This window comes from Theobroma umbraticum, unplaced genomic scaffold (assembly GCF_002168275.2).
Source record: "Theobroma umbraticum cultivar Fairchild unplaced genomic scaffold, ASM216827v3 scaffold_51.0, whole genome shotgun sequence".
NCBI classification, from domain to species: Eukaryota; Viridiplantae; Streptophyta; class Magnoliopsida; order Malvales; family Malvaceae; genus Theobroma; species Theobroma umbraticum.
Window position 1 is genome coordinate 6,820,786 of NW_018397260.1, and position 25,902 is coordinate 6,846,687.

At 33.8% G+C, this 25,902-nt stretch overlaps 1 protein-coding gene and 1 long non-coding RNA gene across 7 annotated transcripts; one reads left to right on the plus strand and one right to left on the minus strand.

Annotated features, from left to right (window-relative positions):
* The first annotated feature begins 190 nt into the window (after positions 1 to 190).
* LOC110416274 (uncharacterized) lies at positions 191 to 19,913 on the plus strand. Of its 6 annotated transcripts, none has more exons than XR_002445159.2 (6): positions 214 to 516; positions 1,089 to 1,123; positions 8,470 to 8,523; positions 9,073 to 9,331; positions 10,439 to 13,405; positions 14,501 to 16,621. It is a non-coding gene; the product is annotated as an uncharacterized LOC110416274 (long non-coding RNA). The 6 variants fall into 6 exon arrangements; XR_002445162.2 differs by adding an exon at positions 16,661 to 19,913 and having other exon boundaries at positions 215 to 516; positions 10,439 to 16,462; XR_016351239.1 differs by adding an exon at positions 17,502 to 19,913 and having other exon boundaries at positions 216 to 516; positions 10,439 to 16,462.
* LOC110416272 (MADS-box transcription factor 27-like) lies at positions 9,378 to 25,401 on the minus strand. The gene is made up of 4 exons (XM_021428218.2): positions 25,220 to 25,401; positions 13,007 to 13,085; positions 10,422 to 10,483; positions 9,378 to 9,858 (listed from the first exon to the last, which is right to left on the minus strand). Exons 1-4 carry the CDS (start codon positions 25,399 to 25,401, stop codon positions 9,753 to 9,755), a joined length of 429 nt encoding a protein of 142 aa, XP_021283893.1. The 3' UTR covers positions 9,378 to 9,752.
* Positions 25,402 to 25,902: the final 501 nt, after the last annotated feature.

Sequence of the window (25,902 nt, forward strand, 5' to 3'; positions counted from 1 at the left end):
TCGACACGTGTCCGGTTGGTTCGCGCATCAGTTTGTCTACCCTGGGCGCGGTTGGTTTGCCTAATCGCGTCAGCGAATTGTGTTATTCCAAACGGCGTGAAAACCGGAGACATCGGCGGCTCGAACTTAAAATAGCGGCTTAGCCGGTTTTCGGGTGAAAATGAAACAACGGCCGTCTCCAAAGACGCAGAAAGCGATTTGTAAATTTCTATATATTTTTTAAGAAAACCCGAAACCCTAGATTATGAAAGAATCAGGTCAAGTTTTAAAATCAACAACGAAAGAAAATAAAATAATTGTTTTACTAATTTTCCCAAAAGCCAAGCCTAAGCTTCAACCAATGTCTGTTTATTGAATAATTTTAATTTGATTAATTAGGTAAGAACAAGATTAAGTGGGGGCATCCTTCATTTACACTCCCCCACATTAACTTATTTAAATGCCCCCATCGCTCGTCTGCTCCTGCTCCAGATATTTTTTTCTCTTGCTCTTCTTCAGCTTCCCTAGCTTCTGCAGGTACGATTTTCTTCGTCCCCTTAAACAAAACAGATCTCGTTTTTTCTCTAATTTTCTCCTTTTTCTTTGTCTCTTTTTATTGATTCGGCTAAAATCTCCGTAATCAGATCGTTATTTTTTTGATTTTACGTTCGTTTTTTGTTTTTGTTTTTGTTTTTGTTTTGAGCTTGCATTCTCAGCTTTAAACGTGAATGCTGTTTGTTTTACAGTGAAGTAATTTGTTGCTTGAGATTTTTACGAGTTGTTGTTTTGTTTTGATTCGGAATTTATAATTGATGGCGATAGAGAACTTTGTTTTGCTGTTATTTGTGTAAAATCCGTTTGGTTGCTGAGAGACTGATGGAAAAAGAAAGCTAACTGAGAATTGCTCTTTTCGTTGAAAACATTTCTATAATAGTCCCTTTTTGACATATTTTCTCGTCAACGAAGTGGAGAAATGGAGTGTTTTACGCTTATGGTAGAAATGCTATGGTAAAATTTATTGCTAACATTTTCTTTCTCTTTATTACGACCTTTTTTTTTTGTAAAAAAAGTTATTGCAATAGGAATTTTGACATTTGGACTATTTTCAGGTGAGATTCAAAGCGAATTAGCTTTGGCCTTCCAGGTAATTGTTATGATTCTTCTTAAATTTTTTATGAGTGCTACCTTTTTTAATTATCATCTCCTGCCGTTTTTGCGTACCGTTTGAGTACTGTTCGCCTTTCTTTTAACTTTGGTTGGGTTACCGCAAAGCAATTATATCACCTTAGCTTCAATTTTTAAACTTTGTACTAGTGAATGAGTTTGAGTCCTTTTTTACATTGAGATGCGAAAGATATGTCATAGGATACACGTTTTTGCACAGTCCTTATCTTTTTTACAAAATAACAGTCCATTAATATTTGCAATCGTACAATATTTTATGCTTTCACTGGTGGATAATCATCATTATAAGGGATCATAAGGTGCATAGTGTTAGTCGATGGTTCCCTGGATTAAACAATCATAGAAAAGCACATAAAATATTGTGGTAATGGCTGTCTTTATGGTCACATATGCTAGACTAGATTTTTCAACAAGTACGATTACTCGTCATTAATTATTTAACTTTTGTCCAAAAATTTGAACATTTCTTTTTGGAGAGGGTTTCGTGATGAGTAGCAATGCTTTGTATGCATGACTTTTATTTGTAAATTAGCTGTATTGGCTATACATGTTGTGTGTGCTATTCCTTTTTACTAATTGTAATTGTAATCAAACTGATTTTACTTCTCATTAAAGTTTTGTTGAGATAGGAGGAGGACGGTGGGTTGGGTTGCCAAATGACAAGTTTTGTGTTTGAGAAGTTATTGAGTTTCTTAGTGTGGCTTTTTTTTTGGCTGTTGCTGTTATGAATTGCTGATGATGTTCGTCATTGGTACTAGTGATCAGTTTTTTGCCCTTGCCTTCTAGCAATTTTTAGTTTTGTTACTAATTATTACTAATAAGTATTCTGTTAAATAACTCAAGACCTCTATGTGGACTATGACTTTTTCAAAACTTTTAGTTTCACTAAGAATGCTGGCTACCATAAGGATAGAGGCATGATCTTAGTGGATAAGAGATCTTGGGAATATGTAAAAGATAAGATTTTTGGAATATAGAGCTGGAGGGGGTTTTCATACCTTTTTCCTCACATATTCTTACGCATAGTAGTTAAATTACTTATATTTTGGTATTAGTATTGGAGATATACCCTTGTTTGATACTTGTTTGTTTCAATATTTGTTATTTCGAGAGATAATTGGAGGATCAAGTTGAGATATTCGTTTTTAGTTTGGTATATATATGTGGTTATGATTTTGTAAAGTGAAGATTTGGAGTAGCATCAAATATTTGTAATTAATATTTATAATAATATAATTTTGAAATGATATTGCTATTTAGCTTGGAAGTGGCAGTTTCTTCTTTTGGATTTTAGGTGGAATTTGCTCTATGGCATAACCGATAAGAGAGTGCCTTGTTGCATCTCCTCTCTTCATTCTCATTGCCTTTCAGTTAAGTAATCGGAAATTAGATTAATTTACAATGTGCTGATCTTTAGTGGTCAATCTTAAACGCATGGGATTAGCGTTTTTCCTATGCAAATTTGTGAAACTAATTTTACATCATCAACATGCAAGTTTTCTCCCTTCCCACATGTTTTCTTTTGTTCTTTTAGTAACTTACCTTTTAGGTTGGTTTTGCTTTATTTGAGCCATTCCCTTGAATTGTTGCTTTCCTAGATCAATACTGGGCTCTGCTATAATGTACAAATGCTTCTGATCGTATCCCTAATCACTGACACCTTTGCATTGAGGTTTTTATGTTCAATTCTTGTTGTAGTTGTCTCTATTGTAAACTTTTGGAGATTTGGCTTTAGCACCAAATATCAACTGTTTTAAGAAATTATTTAAGCTTCTACTACATTTCAGATCCATTTCTCCATTTATCTTCTTAAAGTTCATACTAATATGTTAACAGTCTTTTGGTAATAATTAATTTCTCTAGATGGAAAAAGTAAGAATACAGTTTTTAAAACAATGTTACCTTTTAGCATGCCTATCATTCACAATTTCAGTTCTAGTAAAAACATATTTTATATTTTGGTTATACTACCTTCTACTTTAAACTATCTAATTCCATCATGCAGCTGATAGTTTTTCCTACTCTCTTTTACCTTTTACACATGAGAAAGCTCAGTATGTCTGTGCATGCTTGAACTTGTCATTTCGGTTCTAAAATTTTAACAAGTTAATACCAATTAGATTCAGCTTCCTTTGTTGTGTGGCTAATAGCTTTTACTTAGACAGTTTGCACATTATTTCACTGATGTAAGTTACATTGTTGCTACTCTCTTGCTAACAAGGTGCTTCCAAAATTTGTATAAGTTTCTCCAGTATACTTCAAAGAAATAAATCATGAGTGCTTGCTTTTAAATAGTAGTCTTACAATTGAAAACTTTAATTTTACATGTTTGATTCTCTCAAACTAAGTACAAGTTTATTATTCATGTATGGAGTCAATATCTACACAAAAATTTTACCCCTTCCAAATGAGAACGATAAAAATTTTGGGTTCATTTGATAGTATATCTAGTTCTAGAATTCTAAAAAAATCGCACAACATATTCCTTATTTGATCAAAGGAAAAAGAACAAGGAAAAATAACACATTTGGAGACAAGCATGATAATGTTTATATTGTAAAGATTTAAGTAATCTATCATACAACAGAAATGTTTATTGTTTTTGCTTTGAGGGAGGGGGGATTCAAACCATACCCTTTGAGTTGGAGGATCCTGCACCAACAATTGAGCAAAATGCTTGGATCAATATTCAAATATCTGCCACAAGCTGGAAGCAATTTTATTTTGATTACTTTCCATGTAGGTGGTTAGCTTTGTAACAATTTGTAGATGGATAATGGTGATTGTGGTCTATTATACTTGCCTTGCAATTTTTATAACAATTTGTAGATTTATGATTGTGGTCTATTATCTTGCAATTTTTATTTGTAGGTATTACAACATGGGGTTAACCCTAGGAGTACTGATGGTTGCCTCGGTTGGAATTAAATACTAGGACGTCGTAGACCTTTAGCTTGGTAGTTATGGGGCTAGTTAAGCGTTCTTATCCGTACAATCTCTCCTCATAACACTTTAAGCCCCTTGTAGTTTTAGAAAATGTTTTCCACTTTCCTTCTCCATTTTTACATTATAAATGATTGACAAGATAAGGGTAATAGCTTCAAACTTTTAACTACATTTATGGAATGCTTTATTTTCCAATTTTCCAAATTTAGTTTTTACCTTATTGATAATATTGTAAATGAAAATTGAAACACTTTCTAAAACTAAATGGGCCCATAGTTAGTTCATGGATCACCCCGTTGACACAGGTTTACCTCCCTATGCATTTATCATAGCACTAGATATAACAATTAGTCAACGCATCATATACCTCATACCTCTTTACATGGCTTGAGATTGGGTTGCTATCGTGTTATTGGTCTCATTGATTGCATGTACAAGACTATAACTAGGTGTTCCTAGTTAGTTCATCTCCAAACAAAACCTAGATGTCCTTTTTCTTGAGTACCAATATTGCTTCTATCTACTCCTTCTCATCCATGGCCGATATTGCTCCTAGATAGCATCTCTGCTAGTACTGATACTAACTATTGATGGTACTAATCTTCCAGTGCTACTATCTTTACCTAGTATTATATCTTTTGGATGCTCATGCTTCTCCTTGGGGCATTCCATCTGCTTCACACGTTTGTCAATATTCAAATATTTCCTTATCTACCATTGTACTTAAGCACATTAACAGTGCTCAAGCAACATCTTTAGTTCTCTACATCCTCTCTACCATTGGTTGCAATGCTTCTCTACTTCATTATAGAAGAGACCTTTTACAAACCTATGTCCCAATTAAGACCATGGAAGGGCTTTGGCATTTATGTAGAGATTTAAAATCAATCTTGTGAGGCAGATTTTACTACCTATTGATAGCACTTATCCTCTAGTACTACTATCTTTACCTATTGTTACATCTCCTGGATGCTCGCTGCTTCCTTTCTACCATTGGCTGCAATGCTTCTCTACTTCATTACTGAAGAGCCCTTTGCAAACCTCTATCCCAATTAAGACCATGTGAAAGGCTTTGGCATTTATGTAGAGATTTGAAATCAATCTTGTGAGACAGATTTTGAGGCCCATGTAAGGCTTAATGGGGCCAAAGTAAATCAATACCTTGCAGTAGTTAGGTGAAATTGTAACATATAGTATTAAGTTTGTGTTAAGTGTGGAAGCTAAGTTGTTTGTTAGGACAAGGTGCTATAGGGAACAAAAGTTTTACTTTGTCCAATTGTGATGAGAGCCACCTTCTAACCTTATGCTTGCCACATTTTTAGAATTTTGCATTTCTTACTATGAGGTTAAGCAATCGATTCCTTGACAAGGACGTTAAGGAATAAATGGGGGAAATTATGGACCCCATTCCATGGGCAAGGAAAAAAATTGGAATTAACCTTTGTGGACAAAATTGTGTGACCCAGTAAGTTTTAGATGAACAATCCTTGTAGCAGCTAAGCATGATTGCCACATACTTTGAGTGACATCTACCTTTGTAAGGTTCTGTTAACTGTTATTTGGCTCCCACAATACGTGTTAAGATCAAACTCAACATCCTTGTTTATATTGTTGTGATAGTAATCCTTCCTAAGTTATTATTCTAATAAAATTTTGTAGATAATTAAAGGGGAACAAATAGAAGTTTGTTGTTAGTTTAAAATAGGTAGCATATATAATAACTATTTAAAAAGTTTTCTTCTATCTCCCCACAATTTTTCCTTATATATGGCATGTAGTTCTTTGTATTGTTTGCACCAATTTTATTTTGAATCTGCTAATGATATGGATCCTATATCAATAAATGATGGGATGGGTCTTGGGTTTGTAAGGGTCTTCCTTCACTTGATAGACAAGTCTTTTGGGTTGGAAGTGCGAGTTCGTAACAAGAGATATTAGAGCCTACCTAATTCTTTACTGATGTGAGATCCTCCATTAGAGATACTAGGGTTGAGATAGGCTTAGACCAAGGTGGGTCCCTCTCCTCTTTGGATGAAAGAGTCATTGCAATGAGGGCGTTATACTATTGAATAGGGTAAAATGTCAAATCTCACATTAGTAAGAGATGAGATGGGTCATGAGCTTATAAGGCCTTCTCCTCTTGATAGGCATGCCTTTTGGGTTGGAAGTGTCGTAGTAGAATTTTGTATTGTGGTAAAATAATAAAATTGTTAATCCATTGAAAAGATTTGACTATTATTTCTAGTCTACAACTGCTTATATTTCAACAAACACTAATACAATTCAGTCAACAAATATGCATGTAAGTCTTTCGCTGAGTCCTCAATTGAATTTTTGTGGGATTCACAATATTGTCATTAGGTTTTCTCTTGATTCTTTATCTTGCCTTTACTTTTCCTAAGAAGTCTTCCCCTAAATCTTATCTTATCTTAATCGTCTACTTTATTAGCTCATTTAAATTTTCAAAATCTTTCAAGCTATAGTTGATCTTGTTTAAGATGAAAATTATATTCATCAAGATCACAATTCATTACTTATAGATTCAAAATGTGTATTAAGGATTAGGATACACGTATTATGAGGTCAATTTCGTAAAAGGATGTTCACTATCCTAAAAGATATGGTGATTAGGGAATTGTATTTTGCCTTGTTGGATGAGTACAGAGTATTTATGGGCTAAAATCAGCTGACTAAGATCATAGAGAGAAAGCGTATATGCAACATATAGTGTGTTAATGGGTTTCCAATAATTGTCTTTATTCTTCAAGGTCGAACTGAATATAGGTTATTCACCAATGCTTGAGGACTCCTGTTAAGTGTTTAGCATCTATGACAGAATTTTAAGTGCATGCATCACGTATTGTCAATTTTGTACATAAGTTCCTTCAGCTCTATGATTAGTATATGGCAATGCTTGTGTCATGTTTTGAAATGGGGAGAAGATGCTGGACTCAAGCAGGTTCCAAAACTTTAGACATGGAAACATTACTATATGCCTACTTATTTCTTGTTAAAGCTATGTGTGTGTCTGTGTGTGTCAAATATTTATGTATGTGTGTACTTATGCTTATGTGATCTGGCACCTCTTGATCTTTTGGAGCACATAGCCTGTAACTGAGTGGACGTAAGCAAAAAGATTGATGTAGCTGGTTATTTTGAGATTAAGGCTCACTTCGGTTGAGTTGTAGAGAGGCAGCAAATACTCAATAAATTATAAGACATGAGTTATGTCTAAGTTTCACTGATAAATCATATGCACTATCCTATAATTGTATGAGTTCTTTAAGCAGATAAAGGCTAAATCCTATACTATCCACTATCCAGGCAAGTTATTAATGTTTCCTTTTCTTCCTCTCCTACATTAATGTAAGGGTATGATTTATTAATGTTTCCTTTTCTTTCTTTCCTACATTAATGTCAGGGTATGAGTTTATTTTCTTCTGCTTTTCTCTCCGTTTACCTTATTTCTTGTTTGCTTTGACCTTTTTTCCTTTTACTATGCTTGATTATGTCTCTTGATGAATAACTTGGCTTCAATTGCATCAAGTTTTAATGTTGCAAATGTCGGTCTAAGGTATATATTCGATATGTATCCAACACGGTTGCTACTAGAAAAGTAAAGAGTTGGACCAACATTAGAATATAATTACTCTTAATCGCAAGGTGCTTAACTAAATTCTATTTTGTTCTAGTTATACTTCCTTTGATTTAACAATTTGAAAGATAGGTTCTTTTGATGTTCCATAATTGTTTTGTCGTGTTTTGTTTCAACATGTTTTAACCCTCCTCCTTTATCCGGGCTTGGGACCGGCTGTGGTCGCTGATATAGGCATGTGGTGTGGCCACAGGCGGAGTTATTGCAGCATATTCTTATAATTCTTGTTAGTTATGCTGACTCCTTGTTCTGCTTATGACATTTCTAGTCTTGAGTTGTCAACCTTCCTTGGGATGCTTGTATTCTGTCCACAGTTGCTGTACTTTGCTCTGATGTTTGCTAGCATTAAATGCAGCCTGAAGTTACTTTTAAGGCCCAATATCTCAATGGCAACTGTGAATGTCGGTTATGTGAATGCAAGTTGTTCTTAGGAAAAATACAGTCCTAGGTTTTAAGCCATGTTGGAGATGCTTATGCATCTTCAAGTTAAGCAGTGAACTAGAATGGTTTTTACATTTTGAAATTGCTCTATCACCCTATTTATATAATATGCCATGTCTCTTAACATCGGTTCTTATTAATCATTGAAGAAACTTTTTTTCACCTTCTGTTTGTATAGTTTTGGTAACATATTATAACAAGGCTATTTTCTTTTGCATAGGCTGGTGTTCTCAGATTGTTATATGAACCATTTTTTTTTGTAGTGCTGATCAGGATATCAGTTTTCTGTTTAGCATGTAATGAAGGAGAATAATGAGGTAGGTACAATTACTCCGTCTTGGTATTATCATTGAAAATTGAGTTGCAGTAAAACTATAATGAGTTGAGTCTTTTAAATATCTTGTTGGACATACTTCTATAGTTCATATTTGTTTGAGGTTCGCTAATCTAAATATTATTATCTTTCTGAAGCACCCTGTTGCTGTCATATATGTTCCCTGAGGTGACAACTATATAAGTTTTGTTAACTACAATGAATGTAATTGTGCCCTCCATTGCCAGTTGTCTTTAAAACTGCAAAAAGCTGAACTGCACACGGAATACAATGTCCATTTGCTCCCTTTTATATGTATATTTTTCTTTATTACACTTAACTTATCTTTACATAACTAGATGGTTTTCTTCACACACATGCTAAACTTCATTTGCTTAATCATTTCAAACCAATGTTGCTTTGCTGAATGATTAGTGGTTTAACATACCACATCTTACTATGAGAAGCATAAGCTTTAGACCCATAAGCATTTGGTGATCAAAGTCGAGTGACATCCAATCCCACTTTGATGCATCTTGTTTTGCTAATGCAGTTGCAGTCTGCTGCAGTTCCCATGAAAAAGTTGGAGATTAAATTGTGGCAAAATAATCGGTATTTTAATTGAAGTATTCTACCATATGGAGGAAAATATACCCCAATTTTGTAGCTCTTGCTGGTGTCTCGTAGTTTTGTTGCTGTGGCTGGCTTAGCTGGAGATGGACGGGCACATGTGAGTCCTCTCCAATGCCTAGACCATTTGTGAGATGGGAGTCTCTGTTTGCACCATTCACATCCCTTGTTCCATAAACCTGGTATGCGAAACTCTCTGTTGAGGTTAGTTTTTTAGAACATCTCACAACTAACAAAGGTTTGATGGTTGAATCTTATAATCTTTCAAGGAAAATTGAGATTTATATGAGCCATTCAAATTTATACCTTCTTATACAATTCCATGTTTTCTTGACGAATTAAATTTACCTTCTTATAGAGTTCCACATTTTCTTGATGAATGAGGTTTCCCTGCAATGAGACAATGAAATTTAGGAACTTAAGCAGAGTGTGATATTAAAGAGCTAAATTTATTGTTTCCAGGGTTCACCTTTCTGTTCAATTCTTGAATTTCATCCATTAAAATTTGGTCCTACAGCAGTGGAGAAAATGTTACTAGCATGGAGTTGCTATAGTTTGCATGCTATTTTGAACTTAAAAAAAAATGACATGGAAATAAGAATTTCAAACCTTCTTCATACGGACACCACGTAGACTCATTTCCAATTGGCTCTCCAAATTCTGTAAATCTTTTACGCTCAATCCAGAAAGCTCTTCACCCATCATTTGTCTGTTTTGGTTTGCAGAAGCATAATTTCAGTCTATAAAATTTTTATCTTAGACATTGTGAAAGCCTTTCTTAGGCATATACATGAGATGAATTGGACTTGTCTTTCACTTTCTATTTCTACTTTTTAGAATTGATGCATTTGATGCTTTAAGGCTAGATAGGAAATCTGCTTTTTACAGAATAGAAATTAATGTCTAGGGCCATTAATCTCTTTGTGTTCATCTTAACTGAAGAATGATTGATTCATTCAAGTCTGATCTTCTGATATGTGAACCATGGCATAAAGCACGGACAATCCTGAGCATAATTGCATCTATAAAAGGGTGGAATAGATAGTTATAACAGGTCAAAGGAGAAAAGAGATGTTATATCACTTATCTGTGACATGTTATTGGTTGAAAAGCATGATGTTGTCTGTGTTAAATTCAGACATATAGGGATAATAATTGTAATCTGAAGAATGCCTAATGTAAAAATAGTTTCTTAATTTTTCATTTTTGGCTTATTGTACTTGTCCATTGATGTTGGATATGATGATTTGTATTGTCAAAAAATCAATATACCTGTGATTTTCTTGCAGGTTTTGCAGTTGTTGTCTCAGAATTGCTGCCTCCCTTTGCCAGAACTGAAAAATAAGATTATGGTGAGATTCACAGTGTACAGCCTTAATTGCTGAAGTATCAAAATGCATATAAGGAACTTTGATATTGAAATATCACAATAACCATGCATACAGACTTGACAATGCTCTAAATGACCAGCTACAATCATTGGCAATTCACAACAAAATCAAACATACTTAGATCCGAGGTTCTTGCTAGAGAGGATTTTGATCTTGCAGAGAAAGTTACGTTATGAGTACTATTAATGTGTCAGTGGAAGCAGGAATTTGATAGTTTAACTATTCAGCTGATAATTCACTTCTTGAGTCCTTGGTCCTTGGTCTATTTGTTAAAGTTAAGCACATTCTAATTAGCTCTTGCTCCAGATTGTTGATTCTATTTTTGGATTGCCTGATCAAGCAACTTAGCAAGTAAATTAGGCTGTTAGAGCTAACAACTTTTCAAAATCTGATTTGAAATTTATATGCTTTTTCTTCTGGATATTACAAGGTGCAAACTTTGTTCTTGGAGTAATATAATTTATATATGGAGATTGGAGATTGCTTTTAGCTTCCAGGTATATCACCAGTAAAATGTTTAAAAGCAAAAAGGAGGTTGAGATATGAACTCTATAATAGATAGATCATGGATGGAGTCCCTGGATTTGGTCTACAAGCAAGGAATGGCAAGGTCTATTTTGCCCTTCGAATATGTTATTAATTTTGGAGCTGTCCATGAATATGCTTTTGTTGGAGAAAGCTTTTACCTATTTTGAGGCATAAAAGAGATGAAAATATGGCTTCTTAGAAAATTGGTGGTGTCTCTAGGGAAAGGGGTAATTATAAGGGTTTTCCTATTTCTTAAGGTAATTGCTTGTTGAAAAGTTAATAGACTATACACTATTTGGGTAGGAAGGAAAGAAAATAAAGCGAAGTCAAAAAAGGTAAGGAAAGAAAAAATTGAAGAGAGAAAGTGAAGTTTTTTTTTTCCTTCCTTGTGTTTGGTATGAAAGATAGAAAACAGAGGGAGATGGAGACTAGGGGTAAAATTATAAATAAAATGATAAACTTAAGTAGAAAGGGTGTTTTCCTCCCTATTTGGAAGGAATAGATGCGGAGAGAAAGGAAAGGTGCCAATCCATCCATTTTCCTTCCCTCCTATTTCCCTCCTACCAAATGAAGGAAACAAAAGAAACACTATTGTCCTTCCACTTCTTTTCCTTCCCTCCTCTATCCCTCCTACCAAACATCTCCACTTCAAGGGTTGACAACAGTAAAACCCTAAACCCTAAACCCTAAACTTTCGACCCTAAATCTCCACTTCTAGGGTTGACAACAGAAAAACCTACTTGATGTTCTTGTCATTGGAAGGTATCTTACTGATTAGAACTAAGACCTGCACAAACTGTTCAATTCTCTAGGGGGTTGAGCTTTATAACCACCCTCACCCTCCCTTTTAATTTTTATTGTTTAAAATATATCCTCTCTAGCACATCTAGAAAGATGTTCTAGGCTCATACATTCATCATCTCATCATGGTTTTTCTATTTTATCCGTTGCAAAAAATGTTTTGCTGGTTGTGCCTGTAAGTTCACTCCTTTATCATATATATCATTGGGAACTTTCCCATGGTATATGGTGACTCTGCCTGTATTTTATACAAATTACATGGTCCCAAGCCCAGAAAAAGGAGGATTGTGGTGGCTATATGACCAAAAATGGTTTTTAGATACATCTTAAGCATAAGTTTGAGTGGGAACTGGCTTAGTTTTTATAAAGATTATGGTATGATTTGATGTGATGCATAAACTGAAGTTAATTGAAATGTTGTGTAACCTTACTTTGGAAAAAGTGAAGTGTTGGGTTATTCAAACTGATTTCTATTTAATGTCTATGGTCTCACCTAAGGCTAATTATTTGCTTCCTAGCATTTTCATTTTGCTAATGTTCCCCTTAGGCCCCATTTTCTTTTCCTTGATATCATCCAGTTTATATCTATTGATACTGTTTCCATCACCCTGTGGCTATGAGAAAGACAGAGTCCTAGCATGGCAATTTAGCTTATGCATGCAATTAAGTCATTCCTATTCCAACAGCCAGAAGAGGAGTTTATGGTTTGTATTTGTATCATTATTATCTATCAGGTTGTGGTGCTGTCAACTTTGTCTATAATTGCATAAAATCTAGTTTTGACCTGAAACCAACGTCTAGCTATAAAATTTTGCATGCATTTTGCACAATACCTTCAACCTACTGCCAATCTGGAGAAGCAAAAAACAAAGGAAATGGTGTCTTGTTCTATTGCTCCTATTTGTTCAGAGAAAACAGCATATGCAAAGTTAGGGATGTTGAATTTTGCACATCACATTTCCAGGTATGCTTTTTTAAAGTTTGGTCCAATGACTGGAAATTTATTAACATTGCAATCTTACCCCTTTTTTCTGGTAGAAGCTAAATGCATGCAAATTCACTAATAATAAAATTACATAGTGAGCATGCTCTGAAGGTAAAATACAAAGAAATTGAGGATCAAGTACTAAACGATACCTTGACTTCAGAGGTTGGGTTCCCCAGTTGCTGATGTTCCTCCTTTGTTTTGTTGTATCGCTCAATTACTGATCTCATGCTGGCAAGAGGAGATTTGAATTGCATCAGACATTCTGTAATTTCTAAATGCTTACAGGAGAGAAAAGAAAAACAGAGAAAAATGCTGATAAACATACACTAAAAATCACCACACATGGGGCTCTAGAAAGTATAATGATAGCTTCTGTAGCTTAACCACATTTGTTGTCTTCCTTTCTCTCTCTCTAAAATCATCTCGTTTCCTAGTGTATCTTAAATTCTTGTTTCTCACAAAGTTGTGATTATATTAGTCAATGACAGTTCCCTTCCAGAAAGATAAATTAGCTGGTGAGCAGAACAGTTGAAGTTGTAATTCTAAAAGTAAGTTTTCTTTTTGGTTAAATAGGTAATTCAAGTCTTGACTAGTCAGAATGTTGTTTCTCCTTCATTCTCGCTTTAGTTAATCTTGTACTTGGCTGTTCAACCATAACATCTGAACTACACAGATTGCGTTCTTGGTAAAGTAAATTGTATTCTGTCAGTCTCTACTTTACTGCCTTGCCTTTCCACCCCACTTTGTTTTTGAGTCTTACTATTATTAAAGAAGAGGTTATCTGTCTTGCTGAAATTGTCAGTCATTTTGAGAAAGGATCGTTGATCCCATTGTTATATGTTAGATCTCCATGATTCTTTCCCATAACTATCGACATAAAAGATGTGCTTGTCTGACGTAATGACCTCAACATATACATGTTTATTTGCTATCTAATTGAGGTTTTTTGTCATAAGCTGGCTATTGAAACAGATATTATTTCATTTATATCTTTAAGATGTCACTAATTTTTACTATCAGTTTTTTTTTTATCCCAAACTCATCTTCCCCCTTTTCCATGGAAACCATATGTGCAAAGTAATTTGTGTTATAATCACCTTTCCATTAATCTTTTCCAAAAGCTACCTCATATATGTGTTTCAGTACAAGCAAATTTTCACCAAAGGGTTATAGGCTTTTGAGCTTGCACTGTGGTTTCTTGATGCTAGAGCCATTTGTCCCTTTCTAACTTCAACTTGTGTTATTTGGGTTGAAAGTTTTAAGTCCAAAAGTGGTCCGATCATAGTGATAAAAGATGTAAATATCTTGAACTTTTCTTTTGTCTCCCAAAAATTCAGCGTTTTTAGCATTTTTCTAAACAAAACCACATCTTATAGAGTCGATTTACCCTTAGGAGCAAACTTTCTCATAATTATGCATTCAAAGTTTCTTAGAAAGTTAGATACTTTTAATTGTGATGTCATAAATAAGCTCATGCTTGATATTCTAGATGAGTTTGAAAATGAGTTTTTACACAACTCAAAAACAAATTTGTAACCTCTGTACAAAAAAAAAAAAAAAGGTTCAGTAAGTGGCAACTTAGCATGAATTTTCATTCTTGGTCACATAGATACTGATTTGGCAGATTTTCTACTGGGATACAGGGGTAAAAGAATGAAAACAGCTTTGATTTTCAATGTATTCAGAAAGTGCCAATTGAATGTCTTGGAAGAGATGTTGATGTGCTAGACGATGGTTACAAAGTACTAAAATGCTGGCTCCGGTAAGTAGTAATAGGATTACCATAGTCTTTGTCAATAATTGCCTTTTAGAGTTCATTGGAGATGGCTCAGACAAATCTTTCAACAATTTGGTACAGTGGTGGATATTTTTATTGTGAAGAAAGGAAGCAAGACGGGGAAAAAATTTGGCTTTGTCACATATTAGTTTTTTCTGATGCTAGAAGGGTAGTTTCAAGATTCAATGGGGCTTGGTTATTGAACCAGAGAATAGGGGTGAATATTGCCAGATTTGGTGGCAGAGTGTCTTATTGGAAAAAACGAAATGCTGAACAACTAGGAAATGGTTTACTAGAACTATCAGGTAATGGTATTACAGAAGTGAGAAGTGAGTATGGTAGTGGTGTCCAAAAGTAGATTTCAATACAAAGTAGCAAATTATCCTATGCACAGGTGCTAAATGGTGAGAAAGAATTAGCAAACAAGCTCTCAAATTCATATACTGCAAATATATGCAACATTCAATCAGCGAAATGATGTGTGGGTGAAATTAGAGATAAATTTACATTGGTTTGAAATGGGTGTGGTGACCATCATTGATTATTATGTGGATCCTAAGGTTCTTATGGAATAGTTTAGAATTGATGGTTTTTCTGGTTTACATGAGAGAAAACTAGGACCAAAGAATTTTCTTACTTCCTTTAGTGATGAAATGATGTTTGATGAGCTGAAAGAAAAAGATTGGGACTGGCTTAATAACTTGTTCACTTCAGTTGAAGTGTGATCTGCAAATTTCACTGTCAAGTGCTGACAAAAATGGATTGCAACTTATGGTGTACCTGCTCATGCATGGAATTACAACACTTTTTTTAATATCATTAATGGTTGGGGAGAATTGATCTCCATTAAAGCCAAAACACTTAATTTTGAAAATTTCAGTTTATGTCGCGATGCTTATCTCCACTAACAAAATGGAATGCATTGATGAAGTTGTTGAGTTGGAAATTGCAAACACGATGTATTTTATTCGTGGATGTGAATTACCAGTGGAGGAGGGTTTTGTTCCTCATTGTGGGGTAGAGAAGGAGTGTTTAGTTCCCTGCAGAGTCCATGCATCATCATGGAGGTTGATGACAATGTTGAAGTCACATCAAATGCTGACATGGAGTGTGTGGATATGTTAGAACAGAGTCCAATGGAGGAAAAATTGGAGATGTATTCAAATTTCAAAGATGCTTCAAGTGCTATTCGGAGGAATCAAGGAGCCAACCTTAATTCTGATGCAAATGTCTTGGAAATATTGGAGCATTTGATGGTTGTTAGATGGCATGGAGTACTAGCAAAAGAGAAGAAATCTGCAGAAGGAAAAGGGGTGGTGGGAGAATTCTGAGATCTTAAAGGCTGGGCCGATTATGGTGTATGTTCGGCCTATTTCAGTATTAGGCTTGGAAAGAAAAGAGGAGGGCTTGTCTGAGCAGATTGAACCAATTTGTATCCCTAAATCCATTGATTTGGTGGAATTCCAACAAGATCTATCCTTGTCTCTGCTACCTTGTCTGCTGAACTCAAGAACTGTATATAAAGCCTTCTAATTGAAATTGAGGGGAGATTAAGAAGGGAAAGGTACTGAAAAGGAAGGGTAAGAGCAAACATGGAAGAAAACATACGATACAAGTTACAGCTGCTGAAAATTCAAAGATGGCCAATGCTTCTCTATCGGATGGATACTTTAGAAATAGAAATATTAATTCTTGAATAGGCAAAGGAGATTAGGAGCCTCGGCAAGAAACTTGGGTTAGTTGCCAACTTAAGTGAGGAATTGATAATTGATAAATTGAAGAAATTGAAAGGAGTCTCCCTGGCTCAGATGGTGTAATCCTTGTTTGGGTAAGTTTTGGTTTTGTGTTGTTGCTTTGGATTTGTTATGAACATTGGTTCAATCTGTTTGGTGTCTTGGTGCTATGATTTGTTTAAGTCTATTTGGGTTTTATTTGGCTTTGTTGCTATTGTTTTTTGGCGATGTTTTAATCATTGGAGTGTTGGTTATTTTGTTGATTGGTGATCTATTTTTGTTTATTTTTGAAGTTAGGGGGTTTGTTTTTGTTCGTATTGTCAAGATGAGAATTCTTAGAATTGGAACCTGGGAATGAAGCTGGTCCGATCAAATGATGTCCTTATCAAGATGTGTTGCCATGTTGAGATTTTGATTTGATGAATCTTAGAGTGTTGTCTAAAATGTGAAGGGATATTGTTAGTATCTAAAACATGGGGGGGGTCCAAAATTTTATTGACAAAAAGGCATGTGGTAGGGTATCACGCAATGATGAATGTTTTCAATTTGGCATGCCTACTGGTTAGAGGATTGACCTTTGAATGAGTTATTTCTTTGTCTGGTTTTGGCTGTTAGGAATAAGAATGCTACAGTGATAAAGTTTTTCCTTGAAGTCTAACTCCAATTGGCAAATTAACTTTTGAAGAGATATTTGGAATTGGAAAAATGAGTGTTTGATCAACTATTGATTATCCTAAGACGTGTGCAACCAAGGACTGATTGATTTAGGAAATTTAATGAGTTCGGTACTCTCTAGTATAAAAGCTCTCTCTTGCTCTCATGATTTACTTTAAAGGGTGCTTGATGACACCATCTGAACAATTGAGTCTATCAAGGTTTCCTCATTCGTTTAACGGTTTTTATAGTTTACATGTTCTGGATTTATTTCCTTCAAAAGGTTATTCCAACGGAGGGGTTGTATTTTTTTGGATGAGATATGTCAATGCCCCTTGTGTCATTCTGCCCTTGATGACTGTTATCAACTGTTCATGTGCTGTTTTTTGGAGCTGGATTTGTTGGGGTTTTACTTTTGAATGTTGGGTTGTGTGTGGTAGGGCATGTGGTATGTAAGGAACAATGGTGTTTGGTTTGCAGGGCTGCCTGTGGTCTCTATGGAGGGTTTGAAATGAAACCACTTTCAAAAGTAAAATATGGTGTACGGATTAAAGAATTTCAGCTAACGCATATTGTTTCAAAGCATTCACTATGCAAAAAGGGCATCCAATGGAAATCTGCCCAAATTGATTTTCTTCTACTTAAGGTTGATGGTCATACTCAAAGGAATGCCTGGTCCATTGGGAGAGGAAGGTGTTCTAAGAAACCAGATAAGGAAGCTAATAAGTATGTTGATTCTCTTGACAAATAGGTGTTGATTGAAAGGAAAGGTTTGTAGCCTGGTGTTGGTATGGTAATTTTTTTTAATGTTGGGTATTGTATCTTTTTGTTATGGTAGAAGTTAGTTCTGCTTTGGTTTGTTTTAGGGATTGTCTGTATCTTAACCTATAAGCTAGATGTTTTGTTGGGTAATTATTGGTGTTTGTATTGTATTGTTTTTAGTTTTGCTTTGGATCCTTTGTGTGGGCAATTTGGGGTTACAGGACTCTGACTTTTGAATCATGTGCGGTATTTCAATAAAAATTTCAGCTCAGCAAAAAAAAAAAAAAGGGACTTGATTTGGCAAAGATAACAACCATGTAGACCTTGATGATGTATACCTCGAAGTAGAGTCGCTTATATCCTTGTGAGGTGATTTTCTTTTCTCTTGCATTTCCTTGTGTTTCAAAAGGACTTTTATGGTTTGTACAAGGTTAATTTTCAAACTCAACAGTCTCCTATCACACTCTTGCATTTCTTCTTGTTATCCATGGGCTAAGCTCATTTTGTGCTACAATCTTACAACCTCATATACTTACGTGTTTTATGATATATATTTTTTTGAGGTGAAATGTTTAAAATAAATTAAAATGAAACTCTAAATGGTGAATATAATCAAATTAATGAACCACAAGGAAAGACAAAGCTAAGAATGTGAATGGAATTAAAGTTTTGGTCAATGATGGCTTAGTGTCTTTATCTACATCAACTTGTAAGGTATTGTCTATTTTAATACGTTAATTTCACAATTTTATCTTATAAGTTGAAAATGGTGTAAACTCTTAAGTGTTTAGTCTCATTCTAGTATATCGGCCTCACAAGTTATGATATGAGCTTTAAAATGTCCAGTTTCACTGTAATATACAATCGTCAGGTATTGTCTACTTTGACTCATTGATCTCACAATTTCATTCCTCAAAAGAGTCTCACAAGTTAAAAGATAGTATGAACTCTTAAATATTCAATTTCATTTAGGTATATCAATCTAACAAGTTATGGTATGAACTTTTAAATATTTAATTTCATTCTTATGCATAGTCGCAAGAGCCCATTAATCTTGATACTAATTGTCACAATTTATATTAACTTGTAAGGTCTTGTTTGTTTCGATGCGTTGGGTTCATGGTTATACTCCACAAAAAATGTTTCACAATTTGAAGATTATGTAAATCTTTAAATACTTAATCTTACTTTAGTATTAAGTTGATACGAAATTCATGACTCTCTTGAACCATGACATCTTATCTTGATGGGATTCATGGGTTTTTGTTGGAAATGTAACATCCTCGTGACTCCTAAGTGTGACAATTTCTTTGATGTGGGATTCATGACTTACGGCTAGGATTGTGACATCTAGCCTAGTGGTGCAGACGAAGCTATGGGCAATATTGATGTTGAAGCAACCTCAAATCTCTTTTTTTTAAAAAAAAAAAAAGACTTTTTGGTGTTTTTTATCTCAATAATATTTTACTCATTTTCTAACATTTGTTAACAACATATGGAGTTTCATCTTAATTCATTTTGAATCCATTAGTATTCATGAGTATTCAAAATAGATATTCCACCCAAAGAGGTGCAGATAATCAAATTAGTGAACCGCAAAGAAGAGACAAAACTAAGAATGTGAATGCAACCAAGGTTTCAGTTGGTGATGGCCTAGCCTAGTGGTGTCACGGAACTCATGGACAAGATCAATGTTGAAGCAACCTCAAATCTTTAGTTTCAAAAAAAACATTTTGATGGTTTTTTATCTTAATGGTATTTTAGTCATTTTATAACATTTGTTAACACCTAATAGGGTTTTAGAATGAAGTGTATTTTGAACACTAATGAATCCAAGGTAAATGAAGATAAAAACCTAAAAGGGTATAAGTAATTTTCCCTTTCAAAAACTAAACCTAAGTTGTTGGTAAATCAAATAGACCCTACATTCTTTATTTTTCTTGTGAATAGGAATATATAACAATCTTCTTATCCAAATTAAGATATCTTTTAAAGGCTCACGTGTAATTTTAGTTGCTATCTCACATTCTTTGTAATTTGACTTGTTCCTCTTTAAATCAGTATATCATTCACTTAAAATTGTTGGTCTTCATCATTTATAGTTAGCAAAGATTTACATAATTTAATTTGTTATTATGTCAATGTTATTGAAGGTTTACATATGCATTTGGCTTACAGGTAGCATATGGTTTCTCCGACAATGCTCGATAATATTCAAGTTGATACCTATTTGAATATATATATATATTATGGGTTAGCTTTGCTTCCTTTTTCCTTTTGTAAATGTAGTAATGCTAACGTTATTTAAATTTTAAACTTAATTTTACTTTCAAGTTAATTTTAGAGGCTGGTCCATGTAAAAATCAATGTTGTATGTTAAAATTTAATGAAAACATAAATTCAAATAATTATTTTGGTAACTTTATTTAACATATTTGGGACAATATAATTAGCATGAATTTTTAAATTTTTCTTAATAACTCGAAGAAATCACTGTATATATTCCCTCATCCAATGTGTATAAGTCTTTCCCCTTGCCCTCCAACCCTTAATTAAAAATTGTTAGCTCATCCAAATAGTTAAAAATTTTGAGAATTTTAATCTAAAAATCTCAACTTCAAATAATAAAAAATGAAAAAGTGAAACCATGGATAAGGTGAGACATAATTATCTCTTATTAACTCAAAGAACTCTCACTCTCCCCCTCGACCCCCAATCTCCCTCCACTTCCTCTCTTTTTCCCCCTAACCTTCTCTTTGTCAATAATAGTTAGTTAGACTAGACACTAGTTTCACAACACTAAAAAGTTGTATACTTTGGCAAAATGTAAAGAATAATGTAATCATCATGCGCCCTCCGGAGGAAATGTTGATGGTTATCTTGAAGCATAATTTAGGATTGTATACTAATGAGAAGGTTGGAAAGAAAATATTTAATCAAAATATTGATTTGACTCTAACTACATATTAAAGTTTGTGCTATGCTATACACTTACTGTACCAATGAAACCTTGAATCAGTGATAAAGAAGAATTGTTGGAATTTTTAAGTGTTAGATTCAAGTCTAGTTGTGTGAAGATTTCATCTAATGTTACATTAATTTATTTATTCGGCTAGTTAATCTATTTCTTCAACCACATATTTCAAAAGTTGTTTAGTTATAATTGTAATTTCCATATATATATTTTTCAATAAAAAAACACTTATCGATATAAATAATCCAAAAAATATATACTGACTCAATCAAATTTTCCTTCAGTACATACAAAGAAATTGATACGAGGAGCATAGGGCTTTAATACTAAGTTAATTATAGGCCAATTTGCTAAAGATAAGTTTCCTTAATATTCAGATTTATATGAAGGAAAAATATTCTATATTCTTCTTTATCAAAGAGGATATTAATATAAATGTGGATATATGATTCTTTATATATATATATATATGGATTAAGAAAAAGAAAGGGCTTCAAATAAGAGATTTCCTAGAGATCACAAAGGACCTATTTTACACTTTGCTTTGCATAATATAAGAATCCACCATCCAAAAATTTTGACGAAATATAGAAAGTTAGGTTGGCAGTACTTCACCAGCTAAGACGCTTAAGAACTTTGTGCTACTGAGAATGCTGATCAGCCGCCATATCCAAGGAAATCGTAGGGAAAGCATTCAATTATTCCAAACAGTTTCAAAAGTATTAATAAAGAATGGCAAAAGGGAGGACTTGAGTTAGACGAGATATAATAAACAAAGGGCGAGTGGTGAATGTGTTTGGAAACCCGTCCATGTCAGCCATTTTCTTGGGGCAAAGATATTATATTTAAATAATGTAAGTAAAGAATTTCTTTACATTTCTCTGATTATAAGATGGATATCTTTCCAATATTAAATTTCATGAGGATCTTACAGTAATCAGTCTTGTGGTCGATAAATCACCTTAGTTTATTCCAATGTGTTAAGGTGCTAAGCTATGTTATTGTAAAAGATTCATGCATGATTCTTTTCTATTGTATTTCCTTTCTTTTACAGGAGCAACTTAGCTTTTGTCATGAAGATGATTAGTTCTTATCTCTTCTTAGGGGTCCATTTTATAATGCTTATGACAATGAAAAGAAAGTGAATGCCTAACTAATTATCCATAATATAAATTTACGTTTTACATATGAATGTTCCACGCTGCACCCTTTTTTTTAAGGAAAGTTGAGATTTTAGATGGATAAGGATTCTTATGATTTAGAGTTTTATTTAAAAAGAAAAAATCAGTGGGTTTGATTTTTTATTTTATTTAGAATGTTGTCAAAATTTTGTGAGGTGCAAAGTTTAAATCCTTATTGTCTCGTGCCCCCTCATATTTACCAATAAAATTAAAAAACAAAAAAAAAAGTTTCCAAGAAAATTTTCCACTCTAGGAACAGCATGCATTCATGCTTGACAGTTCAAAGATAGTGTATATGTTTCCAATCCAGCAGCTGCTAGTAAACAAGGCTCATGTCGACCTTGGTGCATGCAGCTTTCTCGATCCACCTTGAAACTTAGGGTTTGAAGTTACTCCTTTTTCCTAGGTTTATATTGTCTACCACCTACGAACTAAAAAGCCCTAATTAATCACTCTTATGATGAAACCCTAGTACCTAGGATAAGATATACAGTTCAATTCAGATTTGGTTTATGTCATGGAGTTCTTTTTTATTTTAATCAAAATATTCTCTGAAAGGAGTGATTATGGCAATCTCATTCCTTTATCAAAATATTCTCTAAAAAGTTTTAGAAAACTGATCAGCATTATTTTGATCTCCTACAATAAGCTAATGGATAGAGTAACTGAAGGTGGAAAAGTATTATTGTTTATCATTGAAAACTTGACAATGAACAAATTGTACCTAAAACATACATAAAGTTTCTTTCATTTTGTTTAAGTAATAAAGTTTCTTATATATATCAAGCTCCTTGGATTTCCAAATCATTTATATAATATTTTAAATTAATTATCAAAACCTATAGCCTTGCTCTAAATATGTGTCACATATAGTTACAAAAGTCCAAGCGATCAAATAATAATTTTTAAATGTATTATAAATTTAAATAAATTTCTTAATAAGTTTTCCATTGTTTATTAATCACTAAAAAGATTGTTTTATGTTTAAATATCATTATTATTTTTTTTATATATATTGTTGGTCTACAGAATAGGATATACTACTTCATAGGTTCTGAATTATTATTTAGTTTTTCTTTTGTAATTTTAATTTGTAAACCTGGCCTAAGGAAATTTACCTAGAAATTTATTCTATTTTCATTGCTAATTATTTTTGGGTTTTGCCGACAACTTTCAGTACTGCCCGTTGTTCTAGGAAATATACTTGCTGCATTTCAGAGTATCACTCTCGATGCAAGTGGAACTACTAACCTTGTAAAATACCAGAAAACAGCATCTTCGATTATCAATTGTTTGTGCTAATTTAGGAATAGTATTGCCTCTTTTTTCATACGTTTAGTGAATAAAAATTGTAGCTAAGTTGAAAAACCTAAAAAATATTTCAAGTATAAAATACCTCATAGCCTATGCAATCATAAAACAAAATGATTTTTAATTGAATAACAAAGCACTATTAAGGAAAGAATTTTAGTTACCTCATTCCTAATTAAAGTTTCAATATTTTGAATTGTCTTTTGTTTTCTTCCACTGAGTTCACGGTTATAACGATTTCAATTGCCTCCTTTTCCTCCTCCTCCCATTCTTTCTTTAGCGTTTGAAAAATCCCAACAAGAAATTATGTTTTTTTATATCTTATTCAAAAGCAAACACAGGCAATTTGTTACTACTATATCCTCCCATTTGCTTATAATGACCTCTTAATACCACAAGCCTTGCTTTTGCTATCTCTGCACTGATCAAACTGTGGCAACAGCCTCACCCAGTGTGCCATTATCCATCATCACCAACAATTATATCATCCCTCTATGACACTTGACTTTGAATTCATATGGGTTATATATCTATATATGCCCAATTCTGCCATCCTCCTTAAATTAATCAACTTGCCACCACCATTTTTCCCCAATTGCTAGCAAACTTTTTCACTTCTTAACCATCCAGCCTCTTTACACATAATACTACCTCTAAAATATATGGATATTCATGAGTCATATTTAAAGGGAAATTTTAAGAACCATTTTTAGTACAATGCTCGATTGACATTTATATTTTTCAGTATAGGACGGATCTCAAAGTTGTGCTCAATCAATGTTTAAACTTTGTTTATCAAACTTTTCAAACAATACTGCAATGTCATTATTCCACAAATTTTATGATGGAACACTTTAGATACACTTATCTATTCGTAATTTTTCTTCTTCCCCTTCTTTAGCTTCATTTTTCTTTCCTTTTCATGACAATTGGCGACCTAGCTTTGGGGTTGAGATTTCCCTAGCCTGATCTTTTTCTCCTGAGATTCAAAGGTTTCCTATCGGTTATTCAAAGACTTGAGCTGCATATCAGTCTAAATATTCAAAAATAGCAAGGTTGGAACCCTTGCATTAGACGAATCTGTCTAGTTTTGCAATGCAAATCCTCTATTTTCTCTCTCTTTTCCTACAACTTTAGGTGTTTTCTTGGTTATATCTGGTGTTTTTTACGAAGAAAAGAAAAGAGTAATAATTTAAGGTCATTTCAACTGATAGAAATTTCATTTTTCAACTGATAGGAATTCAATAAGTAACAGTGTTGTAGAGGTGACATTCAACTCCTATTTTCTTTATTTTTTCAACCATGCGCATTATAATTAACAAAGCTACATCAATTTGAATTCTTCTAATCTTAACCATGCAAAAAAGTCATGGCTCGTGTCCGCTATTATACTCTAACAAAGCAAAGCTATAATTCTTCTTAGCGCTTGAACTCCAACTTGAAATTTCACAAAGGTAATTAATTCAGTATACTCGACTTGTATGGAAACCTTCCATCAGCCATGGCTAGTCTTCGTAGAAAGCCTCGAAGTCAACTAGCAAACTGAAATTACTAGGATACAATATACATCTCTCTAACCAGTAACCGTACTCCAAGATATAAAACTAGCTACGCTCACTTAACACTTTCTAAGAACTCAACCAGATCCTAAACGATATCCAATCGACGATGAACAATCAAAGGCAACTCTAACTAAACGAACAGTAAAATCGAAACTCTTTTTGAGTCATAAAATCATAAAATCAAAACTATAACTCTTGCATTCAAATTTCCTTTAATCTTTTAAACCTTAAGCTCCCGTTTTTATGTCACATTTAACAATAAATAAATAAATATATATATAGCAAAATTTTTATGGAAAAAAACATACAAATCTCATCTAACAAAACAATAGCTGGCCAGCATCACAAATTATGATAAGCGTGAAGAAAACAAAATAATCATGATGATAAAAGAGATCTTAAAAGGACCTGGTGCTAGCAAAATCGTAGAGCTTTCCAGTGCTGGAGAAGATCATTACTCCGACTTCAGCATCGCACAAGATCGCGAGCTCCTTCGCTTTCTTCAACAATCCGTTCCTTCGCTTCGAAAACGTCACTTGTCTGCTCGTCGAGTTATCGATCCTCCTTATCACTATTTTCCCTCTCCCCATAGCCTTAGCTCGGCAGTACTCAACAATTAATCTTCTTTATTCAAACAAAAAAATGAATAAGAAAAAAAAAATTAACTCTCGATGTTCGATAAAGGGGGAGGTATGATAAAAAGCTTGGCAAAAAACAAACAGACGGAAAAAAAACAAAAAGAATTGGAGTTTTAGTGTTTTTCTTTTCGCTTTTTATTTTTGAAAAGAAAAGGGGAAAAAAAACTTACTTGGAGAGGCAGTGAGAAACGGGAGAAAGGAGACAAACTGAGGTTTTCAGAGACGTCGTTTTGGTCTTGACTATCATCAGCAGAAACCATCTATATAAGGAAAGTTTTAGGGGAGGAAGCAAAACCGCCGGGTTTGGGGTAGAAGCCGCTGGTGGTTTTCGATGGGACTAGGGGCACGTGGACCAATAAGGAGTCGAAAGAATTTGTTTAATTGCTTTGATTTGGGGGGAAAAGAGCCGTCCCCCTTATAGATGATCGACGCGTGGGTCGACCCGTATTTCCT

Coding starts and splice junctions, on each gene's coding strand:
- LOC110416272 (XM_021428218.2), bottom strand. CDS start 25,401: ATGGGGAGAGGGAAAATAGTGATAAGGAGGATCGATAACTCGACGAGC. Junction 10,484..13,006: donor ACCCAACCTCTGAAGTCAAG/GTATCGTTTAGT, acceptor CTTATTTTTCAG/TTCTGGCAAAGGGAGGCAGC. Junction 9,859..10,421: donor AACCTGCAAGAAAATCACAG/GTATATTGATTT, acceptor AAACCAAAACAG/ACAAATGATGGGTGAAGAGC.